Here is a 17,372-nt window from a genome sequence, read left to right as displayed (position 1 = left end):
GTAGGTAGCTGACATCCTTTTTTTTTTTTTTTTTCTGAGATGGAGTCTCACTCTGTCACCCAGGTTGGAGTGCAGTGGCTGGATCTCGACTTCCTGCAACCTCCACCTCCTGGGTTCAAGCGATTCTCCTGCCTCATCCTCCCAAATAGGATCGAGTGGTTCTCCAGCCTCAGCCTTTCTTTTTTTTTTTTTTTTTGAGGCGGAGTCTCGCTCTGTCGCCCAGGCTGGAGTGCAGTGGTGCAATCTTGGCTCACTGCAAGCTCCGCCTCCCAGGTTCCCGCCATTCTCCTGCCTCAGCCTCCCGAGTAGCTGGGACTACAGGCGCCGCCACCACGCCCGGCTAATTTTTTTGTATTTTTAGTAGAGACGGGGTTTCATTGTGTTAGCCAGGATGGTCTCGATCTCCTGACCTCGTGATCCGCCCGTCTCGACCTCCCAAAGTGCTGGGATTACAGGCTTGAGCCACCGCGCCCGGCCGGCCTCAGCCTTTCAAGTAGCTGGGACTACAGGCGCCCGCCACCATGCCCAGCTAATTTTTGTATTTTTAGTAGAGATGGAATTTCACCATGTTGGCCAGGCTGGTCTCAAACTCTTGACCTCGTGATCTGCCCACCTCGGCCTCCCAAAGCACTGGGATTACAGGCGTGAGCCACCGCGCCGGGCCGGATGGCTGTTTTCTCAGCTCTGGCCATGCGCTGTGTCTGGTGCTATTTGAATGCACACGGATACACACGGATACACACGGATACACACAGATACACACGGATACACACGGATACACAGAGATACACACGGATACACAGAGATACACACAGATACACACGGATACACACGGATTCACACGGATACACACGGATACACACGGATAAGGAATCACAAAACAGACATTCTCCCCGGAGTCAGTCAGCTCCTCTGAGCCTCAGGCTCCTCTGCTTCTTACCTTCTCTAAGGCCTCACTTATCAGGGAACCTCCTTCACCTCGAAACTCCCGCCCCAGTTGAGACGGAGTCACCAGGGGCCTCTGCCGCTTACGTTCGTGTCCGCAAAAGGATCCGAGATGCCGGCACACGGAGGGCGCTTCGCACAGTGTTGTACCTGCCGTGTCACAGTCCCCGTCTCAGCATGAAGCCGTTCCAGGGGCAGCAGCCAGGGGTTTTTTGTTGTTTTTGAGACGGAGTCTCGCTCTGTCTGCCAGGCTGGAGTGCGGTGGCCGGATCTCAGCTCACTGGCAGCTCCGCCTCCCGGGTTCAAGTGATCCTCCCACCTCAACCCCTGAGCAGCTGGGATTACAGGCACCTGCCACCACGCCCGGCTAATTTTTGTATTTTTAGTAGAGATGGGCTTCTGCCATGTTGCCCAGGCTGGTCATGAACTCTAGGGCTTAAGTAATCCGCCCGCCTCGGCCTCCCAAAGTGCTGGGATTACAGGTGTGAGCCACTATGCCCAGCCACAGTCAGTTTTTTTTTTTTTTTTTTTTGAGACGGAGCCTCGCTCTGTCGCCCAGGCTGGAGTGCAGTGGCGCGATCTTGGCTCACTGCAAGCTCCACCTCCCGGGTTCCTGCCATTCTCCTGCCTCAGCCTCCCGAGCAGCTGGGACTACAGGCACCCGCCACCATGCCCGGCTAATTTTTTTATATTTTTAGTACAGCTGGTGTTTCACCATGTTAGTCAGGATGGTCTCGATCTCCTGACTTCGTGAGCTGCCCGCCTTGGCCTCCCAAAGTGCTGGGATTGCAGGTGTGAGCCACTGTGCCTGGCCACAATTACTTTTTAAAATTTTTAAGCATCAACTTTATTGAAGCGTAATGTATACATTATAAAATGCATGCGTTTAAGGTGCACAGTTCAGCTGACCAATGTACGTACCATGTAACCACCATCACCACAGACCAGACCCGGAACGTTTTCATCACTCTGTAGGTTCCTTGGGTCCGTCTCCTCCCATAAACCCAGCCCCAGGAAACCCCTGATCCGCTTGTGCCGCTTGAGTAGATGTGCCTTTCCTAGGGTTTTTTACATGTGGAATCAAAGGCATATGGTTGGTTTAAATTTGTGGTTCCGTAGAAGTCACTGTTCTGTGCACAGATTAGAACTCCCACGGGTATGCAGTGGCTGCACATCTCAGCTCCTGAGGCAGGAAAGACCTGTCTGTGCTGAGAAATGGAAAGCTGGACTTGGGTTACGTTGCTCAGATGGGAGCAGCCGAAGTGGGCTGGCGTCTGAGCTGGGACTCGCCTGCTGTGTGGAGACATTTGCTTCTTAGTGGACCCCAGCCTGGGCAGAATAACACACTCCCACAGCCGGGTGCCTGAGAAGCACAGTGGCTGGAAACCCCGGCTTCCGCCGAATCCCTGGGCAGAACTCGGCAGAGGTGGGAGGATTTGGCGGCGGTGCAGTGGGGACGCTGAGCCGTGCTCACTGCGTGTGTCTCTCTGCAGGTCGGAGGAGTCCTTCAAACAGTACTTCAGTGAGATGCCCTGGCTCGCCGTCCCCTACACTGACGAGGCCCGGCGGTCACGCCTCAACCGGCTGTACGGAATCCAAGGTAGGTGCTCTAGGCCCCGGCTCCATGCGGCTCCTGGAGACCTGCTCACCCGGGCCCACTGTGTCTTTGGCTTTCCTTTAAGAAGAAAGGCATCATTATTTCCATGAATAGTCATGTTCCTCTCATGTTTCTCCGCAGTGTAGAATTTTCCTGGTGTGAATTCTAATCCATTTTTAAAAAATAAGTATTGCCAGTCTGGGCGCGGCAGCTCACACCTGTAGTCCCAGCACTTTGGGAGGCTGAGGCAGGCAGATCACCTGAGATCAGGAATTCGAGACCAGTCTGGACAACATGGAGAAACCCCGTCTTTACTAAAAATACAAAAATTAGCCGGGCGTGGTGGCGGGTGCCTGTGATCCCAACTACTCAGGAGGCGGAGGCAGGAGAATCGCTTGAACCCAGGAGGTGTAGGTTGCAGTGAGCCGAGATCACACCATTGCACTCCTGCCTGAGTGACAGAGGGAGACTCCGTCTCAAAAAATAATAATCATACTAAATACTGTCTTAGTAAGACAGCTGCTTCTCACTGCCCAGCGTGTGGATTCTGATATGATTGGGACACGGAGCACAGCCTCCCAAATGACGTGGCCATTTGATTAAGGGGAGATCAATGCGGTAGTGACATGTAAGCTAGACTGGAAGAGAAATCCCAGAGGCAGGTCATTCACTGGTACTTCTTTAAATTTTTTTTTTTTTTGAGACAGAGTCTTGCTCTGTCGCCCAGGCTGCAGTGCAATGGTGCGATCTCGGCTCACTGCAGCCTCCACCTTCCCAGGTTCAAGCGATTCTCCTGCTTCGACCTCGCCAGTAATTGGGATTACAGGCATCCGCCACCACACCCGGCTAATTTTTGTATTTTTAGTAGAGATGAAGTTTCACCAAATTGGTCAGGCTGGTCTTGAACTCCTGACCTCAGGTGATCCTCCTGCCTCAGCTTCCCAAAGTGCTGGGATTACAGGCATGAGCCGCCGCGCCCGGCCTGTTCACTGATACTTCTGATGTACACATTGAGCACGCACCGTGTCAGGGCCGCAGACGGGCTTGGGGCTGCACTGCCCGATGTCAGGCCTCAGATGGCCCCGCCTGTGGGAGAGGACGTGGTCTGGGCAGCTTCTGCCCCTCCCACCCCCGCACTGTCCCTGTCCCTGACTGTCTCCTGCTCACTGTCATTCTGGGGTGACGGGGAGTGTGCGGCCCGCGTGCCAGAGCAGTCTGGTTTCTGGGGTTGTTACTTCCTGGGCAGCATTTTGTGTTGATCTCACCGGTCAGCAGCACTGTTCTGACAAGTACAAGTTCAGGCAGAGTCACTGCATCCCACTGCCTCCAACCGCCAAAACAGACAAAAACCCACAGCCTGTTCTGGGGCAGAATCGCCAAGAATAGGCCTTTGTGGCCCCCCAGGAGCAGAGCTGTTGGGGGATGTGAGGTGGGGCTGGCAGGGGTCCCATGACCATCGCACCCCTCACTATTGGCTTCTCATCCTTTTTCCCTGCTCCTCTTCCAGCCTCTCTCCTCAGCAGGCCTGCGTTAGAGGGAACACGACGGCTGCCCCGAATTCCCTCAGTGCCGCTCTTCTGCCCTGAAGCATCCCTCTTTCATCCTTGGGTTCCATGACTCAGGAAGTCTGTGTGTCTCCCGCCCCGTTCCTCTTTCTTGGTAGCGGTATCATCTCTACCTTTTTTCCCTTTTGGTCTCAGTCGTCACCCAGGATGGAGTGCAATGGCGCAATCACGGCTCACTGAAGCCTCCAACTCCTGGGCTCAAGCCATCCTCCCACCTCAGCCTTCTACCACTCCAGCTGATTTTTAAAGACTTTGTAGTGACAGGGTCTCACTGTGTTGCACAGGCTGATCTCGCACTCCTGGCCTAAGCAATCCTCCTGCCTTGGCCGTCCAAGATCCCTACTTTCTTTTTTTTTTTGAGACGGAGTCTCGCTCTGTTGCCCAGACTGGAGTGCAATGGCGTGATCTCTGCTCACTGCAACCTCCGCCTCCCAGGTTCACGCCATTCTTCTGCCTCAGCCTCCCAAGTAGCTGGGACTACAGGTGCCCGCCACCATGCCCAGCTAATTTTTTGTGTGTGTATTTTTAGTAGAGATGGGGTTTCACCAAGTTAGCCAGGATGGTCTTGATCTCCTGACCTCGTGATCCGCCCACCTCGGCCTCCCAAAGTGCTGGGATTACAGGCATGAGCCACAGCACCTGGCCCCAAGATCCCTACTTTCTAAGGTTCTGTCCTTTTTTTTTTGAGACAGAGTCTTGCTCTGTTGCCCAGGCTCGAATGCAGTGGTGCGATCTCAGCTCACTGCAACCTCTGCCTCCCGGGTTTTAGCGATTCTCCTGCCTCAGCCTCCTGAGTAGCTGGGATTACAGGTGCATGCTACCATGTTGGGCTGATTTTTGTATTTTTAGTAGTGATGGGGTTTTACCATGTTGTCCAGGCTGGTCTCGAACTCCTGACCTCAGGTGATCCACCCATCTGAGCCTCCCAAAGTGCTGCGATTACAGGCGTGAGCCACTGTGCCCAGCTCTTTTTTGTTTTTTTTTTGTTTTTTTTTTTTTTTTGAGATAGAGTCTTGCTGTCACCTGGAGGCTGGAGTACATTGGCACAATCTCTGCTCACTGTAACCTCTGCCTCCCGGGTTCAAGCGATCCTCCTGCCTCAGCCTCCGGAGTAGCTGGGACTACAGGCACCTGCCACCACACCTGGCTAATTTTTGTATTTTTAGTAGAGACGGGGTTTCACCATGGTGGGCAGGCTGGTCTCAAACTCCTGACCTCAGGTGATCCGCCCGCCTCAGCCTCCCAAAGTGCTGGGATTACAGGCGTGAGCCACCACGCCCGGCCGGCCATAGCCTCTTAAACAAAAACAAATACTGAATTTGGTTTTATTAAATTGCACTTATTGACACACAAAACGTCAGTGGCACGAGTTTGATTCATATTTCTAAACTTAATTCCAGATCTTCCTAGGTTTGAAAGATGCTCACATATGAAGGAAATCATTATATCATTCCAGGGATATCATTTTGGAAGCGTCTTCTCAGTGCCTCGAGGTTGGGCTGAGCCCCACATCCGGCAGTCAGTCTGCGTCGATGGCCTGTTTGTGGTGCCCTGTCCTTGCCCTCCAAGCCAGGGCTGTTTCTCCTTCATAGCCTCTCGCTCAGCCCTGGTTTCACTGGTATATCAGTTCTGGCTTCTTTCTGGTCTCAGCAGCCGGCAGCCTTCCCGAGACCACACCGTCCCTTTCTCTCTGGTCTCAGCAGCCGGCAGCCCTCCCGAGACCGCACCATCCCTCGATGGGAGTTGACCTTTCTTTGCCTCTGAGGATATTTAAATGTGGCCAGGCTGGGCCGAAACACCTTTGAACTTGAAGGAACTGTGCGTTCCTTCATAAGCTTCGTAGCATCACAAAACTCTGACCAGTATTTTTGATTGAATTCTGAGTACTTCTGAGCTTTTGTATGATTCCGTGGTTACGGCTTCCAGTCTCATTCAATGGACGTGTTCTAGGTATGTGAACACACGTACATGCACACACACACGCTCACACATTCACACACACTCATACACACACATACCTACACTCACACGGGCGCACACACACACCTACACTCACACACCTACACATGCACACACACACCTACACACTCACGCACACCTACACTCACACACCCCCCCCACGCTGACACACATGCACACTCGCACACACAGCCTGGCTGTTGGAGCGTCTGGTCTGCACATCCTGTGGGGCCATCTCTGGGGACGTCCTGCTCCCTCTTTGTGCCCTGGGGTCTCAGTCCTGTCTCGCTCGTTTCTCTCCCGCTGAAGAGTCTTCCACAGAGCAGTGCCAGGTGCCTCCCCTGCCATCACCAAAGGGAGCTGCCTCCGCCTGGCCCGTCCTTGGACTCACACTGGGGCAGTGGCTTGAACTGCTGGTCATTTTGTGGATCGAGTCGCATAAGGGCAGAGTGTTCTCCTGACAGGCTCGGGTGAAAATGGGTAACCCAGGCCACGCGCGGTGGCTCACGCCTGTAATCCCAGCACTTCGGGAGGCCGAGGCGGGTGGATCACGAGGTCAGGAGTTCAAGACTAGTCTGGCGAACATGATGAAACCCTGTCTCTACTAAAAATACAAAATTAGCCGGGCACAGTGGCGGGCACCTGTAATTCCAGCTACTCGGGAGGCTGAGGCAGGAGAAACGCTTGAACCCGGGAGGCGGAGGTTGCAGTGAGCCGAGATCACACCATTGCACTCCAGCCTGGGCGACAGAGCGAGACTCTGTCTCCAAAATAAAAAAAAGCAGAAATGGGTAATCCAGCAACCCGAGGTCCTGCAAGCATCTTGGGGTTTTAAGAATCACCTGCTGAGTGAAGGCAGCCTGCCAAATGCTGCCAGTGTTTTGAGGCATCTAGGGGGCGGTACGGGTGGGGGAATTGGGGCCTCGAGGCTGTACCCTTGAGCTGCCCGTCTCACAGGGTGGCAGCCTCTGCCGTGGCCTTGATGATGAATTTGCCCCCCAGGCCGGCCTGGCCAAAAGTCCCCCTGCTGCCGACAGGCTGGCCGCTGGCTGCCTTTGGTGCCCCAGGCTGAGCTGGGCTGTGTGACCCATCTCCACAGGACCACCGAGCTCACCAAGGACCTGGCATTCGGCGTCCCCCTACCTCCTGGTCTCATGGGAATAACTGGCTTCCAGAGTGCTGGGCCCTCCCCTCCCAGAGCTTTACGCGGCCTGGGGAATGTGCAGCCGTGGGCGCTGCTGAAAATTCCTTTTCTGGCCGGGCGCGGTGGCTCAAGCCTGTAATCCCAGCACTTTGGGAGGCCGAGACGGGCGGATCACGAGGTCAGGAGATCGAGACCATCCTGGCTAACACGGTGAAACCCCGTCTCTACTAAAAAACACAAAAAACTAGCCGGGCGAGGTGGCGGGCGCCTGTAGTCCCAGCTACTCGGGAGGCTGAGGCAGGAGAATGGCGTGAACCCGGGAGGCGGAGCTTGCAGTGAGCCCAGATCCGGCCACTGCACTCCAGCCTGGGCGACAGAGCGAGACTCCGTCTCAAAAAAAAAAAAAAAAAAATTCCTTTTCTAAGGAGAGCGTTGTCGACACACCTTGCAAAAGACAGACCCTGTTAGCAGTTGTCTGAGGAATCCTCGGCCACCAGAGAGCACGGCACTCTTTGCAGGGAGACTTACAGCCCTTTCTCTCATAGGCCAGGGGCGCTGGCTGGTTTGGCTCCCTTGCCCCAACCTTCGGGGAGCGCAGACGGCCTGAGGGCTGTGCAGGGCCTGGAGCAGCCAGAGGTGGCTGGCGGGCGGCGGGGGTGAGCGCCCTTTTCTCCTCCAGCCTCGAATCCTCTTCTCTGTTTTCCTCCTTCCCTCCTGTGCTGCCTCCTCCTGTTCCGACTTCTCCCCTCCTTTGCTTTCTTCCTCTTCTGCTTCCCTCCTTCTTCATCCCATTCCCTTCTTGACTCTCTTCCTTTGTCCCTTTCAAAAAAATGGATTTGAGGCAGAATCTGTTTATATAAAAATGAAACATTTGGAGACTGTATGTTTCAACGAGAAGAGGGGCTACCTCGTGACCTGCAGAGTGGCTTTGCTGTTCTTTCTTATGTGTTTTGCTTAAATTTTTTTTTTTTTTTGAGACAGAGCCTCGCTGTGTCGCCCAGGCTGGAGTGCAGTGGCGCGATCTCGGCTCACTGCAACCTCCGCCTCCCGGGTTCAAGTGATTCTCCTGTCTCAGCCTCCCGAGTAGCTGGGATTACAGGCATGCACCACCACGCCTGGCTAATTTTTGTATTTTTAGTAGAGATGGGGTTTCACCATGTTGGCCAGGCTGGTCTCGAACTCCTGACCTCAGGTGATCCGCCCGCCTCGGCCTCCCAAAGTGCTGGGATTACAGGCGGGAGCCACCGCGCCCGGCTCCTTTCCTTAACTCTCTAAGCAGGGGAATGTTTTTGGGGAGCCAGGAGGAGGGAGGAACGGAAGGGTCCGAGCAATAGATCCCAGGCATTGGTTGGTGTTTGTCATCCCCTCTCACCCCCACGGCCCTTCAGTTCTGATTTTCATTTGATATTAATGCGCTAAATAGGATGCCGTTAAAGAAAACCTAACTAGACATAGATATCTCGCTGTCGTGCCACCTACGTTCCTGCCTCAGCAGCATAACCGTTCTCACTTCTGAGTCCGCTTTGGTTCCTGCCCACCCGCGTACGCACTCACAGGCTCGTAACGTACACACGGCACTGTGCACTCCGCGGTGTTTACTAAACAGTGTGGCGCAGACATTTGCCACGTCGCTGTGGTCTTCGTAAGGACCGTTTTCATGATCAGGTAATAGTTTGCCTGCTGGTGCGTCCTCACCAGCTCTTTCTGTTCTAGGACCTGCTTTTCCTTCCACTGCTCCTCCCAGCTCCTGGCAATCTTTGGGGAATTCGTCCTGGCTGCCTCCGGTCACGTTGCCATCCAGATGCAGAGAAGGCTGCGTCACAGCCCTGCCCGCTCCTCTCTGCCTCCCAGGGTCCTGGACCCCTTCAGCTTCCTTGCCCCAGCCCCCACCTCCTTCCAAACTCCCTGTCTCGTTGGCAGCGGAAAAGGCACCAGGCTAAACCGTGGGACAGTCTCGGTGCACCTGGCTTTGAGATAGTTTTAAATACTTGCAAGTCGGCTCCTCCTCAGAGAGGAGAGTCTGCAGTTTACTCCTCTGTGTGTTTTGAGGGAGATGGTGAAAGGGGTCTGTGGGCTCTGCTCATGTCGCAGAGCTGGGGACTCGGGGCCGAGCCGTCTCTAGGAACCTAGAGTCCGTGTTCCAAGCCCAGGAGTGTAGCCTGGGGTGGGGGATGCAAAAGTGCGCCAGCCCCACCCTTGGCAGACACCACACTGTTGCCGCAGCCCTCACTGCGGTCTTGACGGTGTCTCTGCTTTCTGCTGCTTTAGCTATAACTTCCTCCAGCCCAGCACAGAGGGCTCTTGATCTCACTAGAGCAAGCGCCCAGTTTTCCATACCTCTGCCTTCTCACGAGCCAAATAATCAGTTTAGGGATGATTAAAAGAATATAATGGCCGGGCGCGGTGGTTCACGCCTGTAATCCCAGCACTTTGGGAGGCCAAGGCGGGCGGATCACTTGGTCAGGAGTTTGAGACTAGCCTGGCCAACATGGCGAAACGATGTTGTGAAACCATGGTGAAATCAGTATACAAAACATGGAATACTTACAATATCAATACACCAGGTACTCTGCTAAAAAGTATTTTACAGTGGCTGGACACGGTGGTTCATGCCTGTTATCCTAGCAGTTAGGCTGAGGCGGGCGGATCACCTGAGGTCAGGAGTTTGAGACCAGCCTGGACAATATGGTGAAACCCCATCTCTACTGAAAATAGAAAAAATTAGCCCGGCGTGGTGGCGTGCGCCTGTAGTCCCAGCTACTTGGAAGGCTGAGGCAGGAGAATCACTTGAACCCGGGGGGCGGAGCTTGCAGTGAGCCAAGATCATGCCACTGCACCCCAGGCTGGGCGACAGAACGAGACTCTGTCTCAAAAAAAATAAATAAATAAAAAATAAAACAGGGAATTGAGTTGCCTGGATCCTCCCTGGAGTCCCAGCTGTACTTTCCCCCAAGCGCCCCAGCCACCCACGCAGGGAAACAAGTTCAGGCAAAGCAGCGATGAGCTGTTCCTTTTTCATTCCCTCCAGAGGCACCCTGTGGGCCTGGTTCCCTGTGAATTTCCGGTTAGAGGCTTCGCCCTGCTTTCTCGTTGGAAGTCTGTATTTTGGGCCGGGCGCGGCGGCTGACACCTGTAATCCCAGCACTTCAGTCCCATTAGAAGCTTCACTGTGCTGTCTTGTTGGAAGTCTGTATTTCCGGCCGGGCGCGGTGGCTCACGCCTGTAATCCCAGCACTTCGGGAGGCCGAGGCAGATGGGTCACCTAAGGTGGTGAGTTTGAGACCATCCTGGCCAACATGGCGAAACCCCATCTCTATTAAAAATTAGCCGCGTGTTGGGGTGCGCACCTGTAGTCCAGCTACTCGGGAGGCTGAGGCAGGAGAATTGCTTGAACGCGGGAGGCGGAGGCTGCAGTGAGCTGAGATTGCGCCACTGCACTCCAGCCTGGGCAACAGAGTGAGACTCCGTCTAACAAACAAACAAACAAACAAAAAACCTGTATTTCGGAGAACCTGCTTCAAGGGCTGGTGGAACAGAGAGTGTGTGAAGGGGGAGAAAGGAAAGAGGTGACTGTGGTCTCAGCCTTCTCCCCCAGGAGCACAGGGAGGTGGGTGGTGCAGAAAGCTGCAGGCACAGGACTTCCCCTGCCCTGGTTAAGACAGTCCCCATCCCAGGTGCTGTGAGAGCCCCAGCAGCGTCCATGGCCTGGCAGAAAGAGCAGCAACTTCTGCAACAGGCAGATCGGGGTTCCTGTCCCCAGTGTAACCACTGCCTGGCTGGGTGACCTTGGGGGGCCCTTGACCCTCTGTAAGGGGGATCCCGGTACTGCCCGCCTCGTCTGTGATGAGGATTAGCTGTCTGTGCCGTGCCAGCACCGGGCAGACGCGCCGCAGAAGCCAGTTCCGTTTCCCGCCCCTGGTTCATCTTTGGAGGGTATGTACTCGTCGGGGCTGTAGGCCAAGCTCATCAGGACCATTCGAGGGGGAGGCGGCCTGGCACAGCAGACGCGGATGGTTTCCCCCGTGCAGGTGCCAAGAACGAGTGGCTTCCTTGGGCCCAAGCTGGTTTCTGCTTATGCAGACACACGGGCCAACATGGCCCGTCCCTGCACACTTCGTCTTAGGCTCTTAGGCGTGATCTGGTGGAACCGTTCCTCGGGGGAAGGCGCCGAGTGCCCCTCAGCAGCCAGGTCGGGGCTCTGTGTCCTCGCCCTGCCGTCCTGGGCCCCACAGGCATGGACTCAGAAGAGGCTGCAGCCAGGGTCACGAAGAAGGCCCCTTGGAGGAGGCCCTCGGAGAGCCCCAGGCGCTGGGCCGGGAAGTGCGCAGCTTTGCCTTCAGACTGGCTTCTCTTCCCTCTCCGTCCCCCATGCCTGCTTCTCTTCCACAGACCCACTCAGCATCCCATGCCGGGGCACACGCGGGCCGGCCGCGGGTCTTATCGCGGCAGCAGGGGTCCCACGCCAGGGCACACGCGGGCCGACCGCGGGGCTTACCACGGCAGCAGGGGCTCTGGTTTACCCCCGTGCGCATCACTGCCCCATCTCAGAAACACCAACTCTGGGGAAGGACCTTGCCGGGGGGACTTTGGGAAGGGCGTCTGGTGACGGGAGGGGCTCCTGTGCGGCCAGCTGTCCCTGTGGCGGCCCCCGGACCCGGTGTCTTTTGGGCCGCTGTCTCGAGACCAGCCCCCGAGCCTCGTGGATGGACACAGCTGGCGTGGACCCCGGCCTCGGGGGATAAAATGCATCCGTGAGGACGTGGCTGGAAATGCCCGGGTCTCTTGTGTGGCAGCACACATAGCTCCTCAGGGGCGCTGTCCACGCTGAGCACATCCAAGGAGCCCCAGCGAGAGCCGACTGCGTGTGTGTGCTTGTGCTTGTGCTTGCGTGTGTGTGTGTGTGTGTGTGTGAGAGATGTCGGAGTGGCCGTCCTCGAGAGCCCATTCTCTGTGGACCTGCTCCCTGAAACATTAGCCACTTCGTCTCATAGGTGTGAACATAATGGATTCATTGATTCCTTTCGGAGGCAGGCATGCCCGCTGTGCCGGTGGCCGCAGCAGGGTACGAAACACGAGGGCCGTGTGTCTGGTACCTCGGCATCCCCCCGACAAGGAAGGAAAATGTCAGCGGAGCAAATTACTGACCGAATACTTGGGAATCTATAAATATTAAATTGCTCTGGCTTTCACATAAAATTCAGGCTCTGGGCAGCCCAGGAGGAGAGGCGTCTGGAACGTGCAGGGTGTGTGGGGGGAGCGGCTGCCAATGGAGAGACAAAGGTCCCTGAAGGGTGGGGCCCAGGCCGACTCTGTGGGACGTGGCTGGGGGTGCGCAGCCCTGGCTGGAGGACAGGCTGCGGGGAGTGGGCTAGAAGAACGGAGACGCAGAAAACCCACGTGCAGCTGTGACCACCGTGGGGATTTCTCTGAGTTTTCCTTGAAGGCTTTTTGGTTGGGGTTGCCTGTGGTTTGCAGGAAAGATTTCTGTGACTTTTCTTCCCCAGCCCTGGGGAGGGAGGGGGGCTGGGGTGCAGACGGCGGAGGCTGCAGTCAGCTGTCGTCCTCTCTGTGCAGCCAGCCTCAGGTTCCTTCCCGCACTGGCCCTGCGCTCACTGTGGCCGGGCGAGGGCCCCTCCTCTCGCATCGCATCGGTGGCCACAGCACGTGCACCGTGTGGTCACTGCACCGCCTGTTCCGTGTTTGACCCCCTGCAGCCGGGGAGGGTCTTCTGTGTCTTTGGGATCTCTTTAGGAGGCCAGCAGTGAGCGATCGCTCCGATGTGGCAAGACCCTGTGCTAAGTTCTTATTTATTTATTTAGAGACGGAGTCTCGCTCTGTCACCCAGGCTGGACGGCAGTGTTGCAATCTTGGCTCACTGCAACCTCTGCCTCCCAAGTTCGAGCAATTCTCCTGCCTCAGCCTCCCGAGTGGCTGGGATGACAGGCGAGCACCACCATCCCCAGCTAGTTTTTGTATTTTTAGTAGAGACGGGGTTTCACCATGTTGGCCAGGATGGTCTCGAACTCCTGACCTCAAGTGATCCGTCCACCTCAGCCTCCCAAACTGTGTAAGTTCTTTAACCGCGTGAACTCATTGATCTTTCCATAGCAGAATAAGGTAGGAACAACAACACCCTCATCAGGTTGCAGCTGAGGACGCTGAGGCCCCGAAATGTGAAGGTGACAGGTTACAGGCCCACCCGAGCGGGCTCCATGGCTCCTCCTGGCCAGGCCTGGATTCTCCCCAGGTTTTGTGACTTCAGACCTGGACTCCTCATTGTGAGCCTGTACCAGGTCCTTGGTGGGCTCCTCCGTGGTGGGTGGGACCCCGGCTGGACTCCGCAAGCCTCCTGCCAGGCAGGGCCTGCATCTCCCAGGCCAGTGGCCAAGCACCCCCTCTTCCCCTCAGGCATCCCCACGCTCATCGTGCTGGACCCGCAGGGCGAGGTGATCACGCGGCAGGGGCGGGTGGAGGTGCTGAACGACGAGGACTGCCGGGGGTTCCCCTGGCACCCCAAACCCGTGCTGGAGCTCTCCGACTCCAACGCCACGCAGCTCAACGAGGGCCCCTGCCTCGTCCTCTTTGTAGGTAGGAAGCTCACGGGGGGGCCCGGGTGGGGGCGGGACAGGAGAGGCCTCACTTGGGAGGAGCCTGTCCCTGCAGCTTCTCTGTCACTAGCAGTGCAAGCCTGGGCCTTTGTCTCTCCCTGGAGCCTTGCTTTTGACCCCGATGATTTATTCATGGCCTTGTGGGAGCTGCAGCTGCACTTTCCCTCCTAGCTGCTCCCCAGCTGCCGGCTGGGCAGAACAGGTCAGGCCGAGGATGCCCTGGGGACCCCATGCACAGACCCATTGTTGGAAAGGGGCGGGTCGCACACACACAGCTGCCGGGAGCTGGCCCCTCTGGCCGAGGCTCACCAAGGCTGCTTCTGCCCGTGCTGTGTGCTCGGGTGAGCTGCTCCCGCCCCGTGGCTGCCCTGGCTCCTCTGTCCTCGCCTGCACCTCCCGGTCTCCCGTCTCACCCACTGTGTGCTCCGAGGGTGACTGCCCAGCTGGGCCAGGAGGACACAGGCACATCCACGCCAGGCTCCCTGCAGTCTGGTGGGATGGCCCTGGTTCCTTTTGCAAAACCTGGTCCTCTGCCTTGGACTTAGGGCTCCCCTCCAACAACTCAGAATTACCGTATGAGGCTGGGTGTGGTGGCTCACGCCTGTAATCCCAGCATTTTGGGAGGTCAAGGTGGGTGGATCACCTAGGGTCAGGAGTTCAAGACCAGGCTGACCAAAATGGTGAAACCCTGTCTCTACTAAAAATACAAAAATTAGCCAGGCGCAGTGGCACGTGTCTGTAATCCCAGCTACTTGGGAGGCTGAGGCAGGAGAATCACTTGAACCCGGGAGGCAGAGGTTGTAGTGAGCCCATATGGCACCACTGCACTCCAGCCTGGGCAACAGAGAGAGGCTCTGTCTCAAAAAAACAAACAAAAAAAAGCCACTGACCAGACCACAGTCCTCACCCCCTCCCCTTCACCACCGGTTTCACTAGGAAGTCGGAGGTCCGAGGTTGTGGCTTCTCATTCTGTGGCTGAGAGAAACTAGCAGGCGCCTCAGGTCCTGGCTTAGGGGAAGCTCAGCCTCGCGGGCGGGTTTGTGAGGAATTCAGTGGAAAGTCTCTGCCTGGGGCTCCAGAGCTACTCAGTGGGGTGGGTTTCCCGTGGTGAGCCTGGTGCAGGCGAGACTCTCTGTCTGGGACCCCAGAGCTACTGGGTGGGGTGGGCGAGCCTGGTGCAGGCGAGACTCTCTGTCTGGGGCCCCAGAGCTACTGGGTGGGGTGGGCGAGCCTGGTGCAGGCGAGCTCTGGGAGCTTTGCTGCTGGGACATGTGTGCAGGAAGTTCATTTCCATTCAGGGGCCGCTCAGGTGGGCGTTTCTGCAGCTCAGGCCCCCTCAGCGGGTGCCGCTCTATTTGACAAGCCAGTGTTCCTCCCCGTCTCTTTCTCCCCCCGATGCCAATCACAGATTCTGAGGATGACGGAGAGTCCGAGGCAGCCAAGCAGCTGATTCAGCCAATAGCCGAGAAGATCATTGCCAAGTACAAAGCCAAAGAGGAGGAGGCGCCGCTTCTGTTCTTCGTGGCCGGGGAGGTGAGTGCGGGGAGAGGCTGGGCCCCCAGGGCTGGATCAGCTGGGACTTCGGGCGCAGGAGGGATCCTGGCCCCAGGGCTGCCTGTGCTCCTGAGACAGGCCACAGACAAACGTGGCAAGAAGAGGTGGCCATTCGCCGTGGAAAGCCGTTTCCTCCCCTGCTGCTTCCTCTTGTCCTCGCTGGGCAGCCTCAGTCTGCAGGGGAAGAGCCGGGAGCTGCTTCCCGCCCGAGCTGCCGGGGAGAGGGGCCGGGCCCGAGCGATCCACACCCACTCCCTCGGGGCTGGGTCACGGCCAGGCCCTTGCGGCTTTACAGAACGCTGGGTTCGTGCCTCCGCGCTGGCCGCAGTGGGCCGATCTCATCAGAGGGGTCCTGGCCGGGGCTACCACGTGCACCTGCGGTCACCCAGCCGGCCCGGTCAGTGCTGAGGTTGGAAATCGCTGCCGCTCCCCGTCTGTTTCACCGAGGCTGCCCCTTCGAGGTCTCCGGCAGGGCTGGACCGAGCAGGAGACTTCACAGGCTGAGAAAGTGGGGCTCTCAGCAGAGCGCCCTCCCGCAGGTGCCCCATTATCCGGGGCGTGGGACCCTGCGCCCTGCACCCTACAGACAGGGGCGTCTCCGCGACTCAGCGCAGGTGCAGGCTCTCGGGCTTGATTTCCTCCAGCCGGGAGTCTCCTCCAGGCCTGCGCTGCTGCCTCCCTTCCCCTCCCCTCCCCACCCCACCGCACCCACCGACCGACAGATACTTTTGGAGGCCGCCCTCACCCCCTGCCCTCTGTCCACCCATCTGTACCTCCGGTTGGTCAGAGCCCTGTGCTGATTTTACGCTGTGTTCGGATCCCAGGAGAGGCACGGAGGAGGCAGGTGGCAGCGGCCGCCAGACACCCTGCACCACCCATTCATCACCTCCTCAGCAGCTGGCCCTGCCCAGCCCCTGCGTCCCTCCCAGGCGGCTCCGGTCACCTGCTCAGCCCGGGGGTGGAGGGGAACAAAGAGGCTCGCAGGCTCTGCCTGGGGCGGCCGCAGCCACTGCACACCAAGCCCAACCCCGGAGGCTGCGCCACACGCGGGAACTCAGCCCTGCAGAATGGCTCTGAGAAAAGATGGCTGCAGCACTGCAAGGGCCGGGCTCGGGCGGGGGCGGCCTTGAGAGGCGTCAGGCCAGGAAGGAGCATCTGCAGGTTTTCTGTACACCAGGCCGGGGCCGCGTATTTCAGCTGGGCTGTCTCCTTGGCCCCTGGCTCTCTGGCTGGGAACACAGTCGCCATCCTGTTTCACAGGGGAGGGAGGCGAGGTTCAGAGTGGACCAGGGGCTCCTCTGAGGCTGTTCGCTGGCTCCCGCCTGGCTGGGCTGGGCTTTGTGTCTCCAAAAAATATATACAAATTAGCCCGGCATGGTGCTGCCTGCTCGGAGTCCCAGCTACTCAGGAGGCTGAGGAGGGAGGATCGCTTGAGCCCAGGAGATGGAGGCTGCAGTGAGCTACGATTGCCTCACTGCACTCCAGCTGGGGCAACAGAAAGAGATTCTAGCTCCCCCCCGCCAAAAAAAAAAAAAAAGTAGCTCCCTCACAAATCCTTTCTCGTTGTCTTTGGATTTCTGTGTTCGCCTTGGTATCTGCGTGAGGCTGTATCTGACATTAGGGAAATTCACCAGGACAGCTGCTGGGAATGTAGGATCGAGTACCAGCTTCCTTCTCAGATAAGCAGTGAGGCAGTGTCAGCTTCCACACGGCTTAGGTAGCCCTGTCTTGTGAACTGGCTGGCTGTGCATCCTGCCCAAAACCACGGCGGGGGCGGGCGGTGGGAGCACGGATTGGCCTCAGATAACCCACGGGGGGGCAAATCATTGACAGTTGGTTACCAGAATAAACAGTCGGAGGCTATGACGTTTCTAGGCCGGGCGCGGTGGCTCGTGCCTGTAATCCCAGCACTTTGGGAGGCCAAGGTGGGTGGATCACCTGAGGTCAGGAGTTCGAGACCAGCCTGGCCAACATGGTGAAACCCCGTCTCTACTAAAAAT

General features: G+C 57.2%; 1 protein-coding gene across 1 annotated transcript in view; it reads left to right on the top strand.

The window, feature by feature from the left end:
* Positions 1–17,372, top strand: part of NXN (nucleoredoxin) — a 173,603-nt gene that overhangs the window by 155,411 nt on the left and 820 nt on the right. Inside the window, exons 5-7 of the mRNA XM_025363623.1 lie at positions 2,439–2,545; positions 13,619–13,798; positions 15,227–15,351. Coding sequence (XP_025219408.1) covers positions 2,439–2,545; positions 13,619–13,798; positions 15,227–15,351 — 412 coding nt within the window. The remainder of the gene's footprint in view (positions 1–2,438; positions 2,546–13,618; positions 13,799–15,226; positions 15,352–17,372) is intronic.

This window comes from Theropithecus gelada, chromosome 16 (assembly GCF_003255815.1).
Source record: "Theropithecus gelada isolate Dixy chromosome 16, Tgel_1.0, whole genome shotgun sequence".
Lineage (NCBI taxonomy): Eukaryota > Metazoa > Chordata > Mammalia > Primates > Cercopithecidae > Theropithecus > Theropithecus gelada.
Note: the sequence above shows the minus strand (reverse complement) of the source record. Positions and strands in the feature narration are given on the sequence as shown.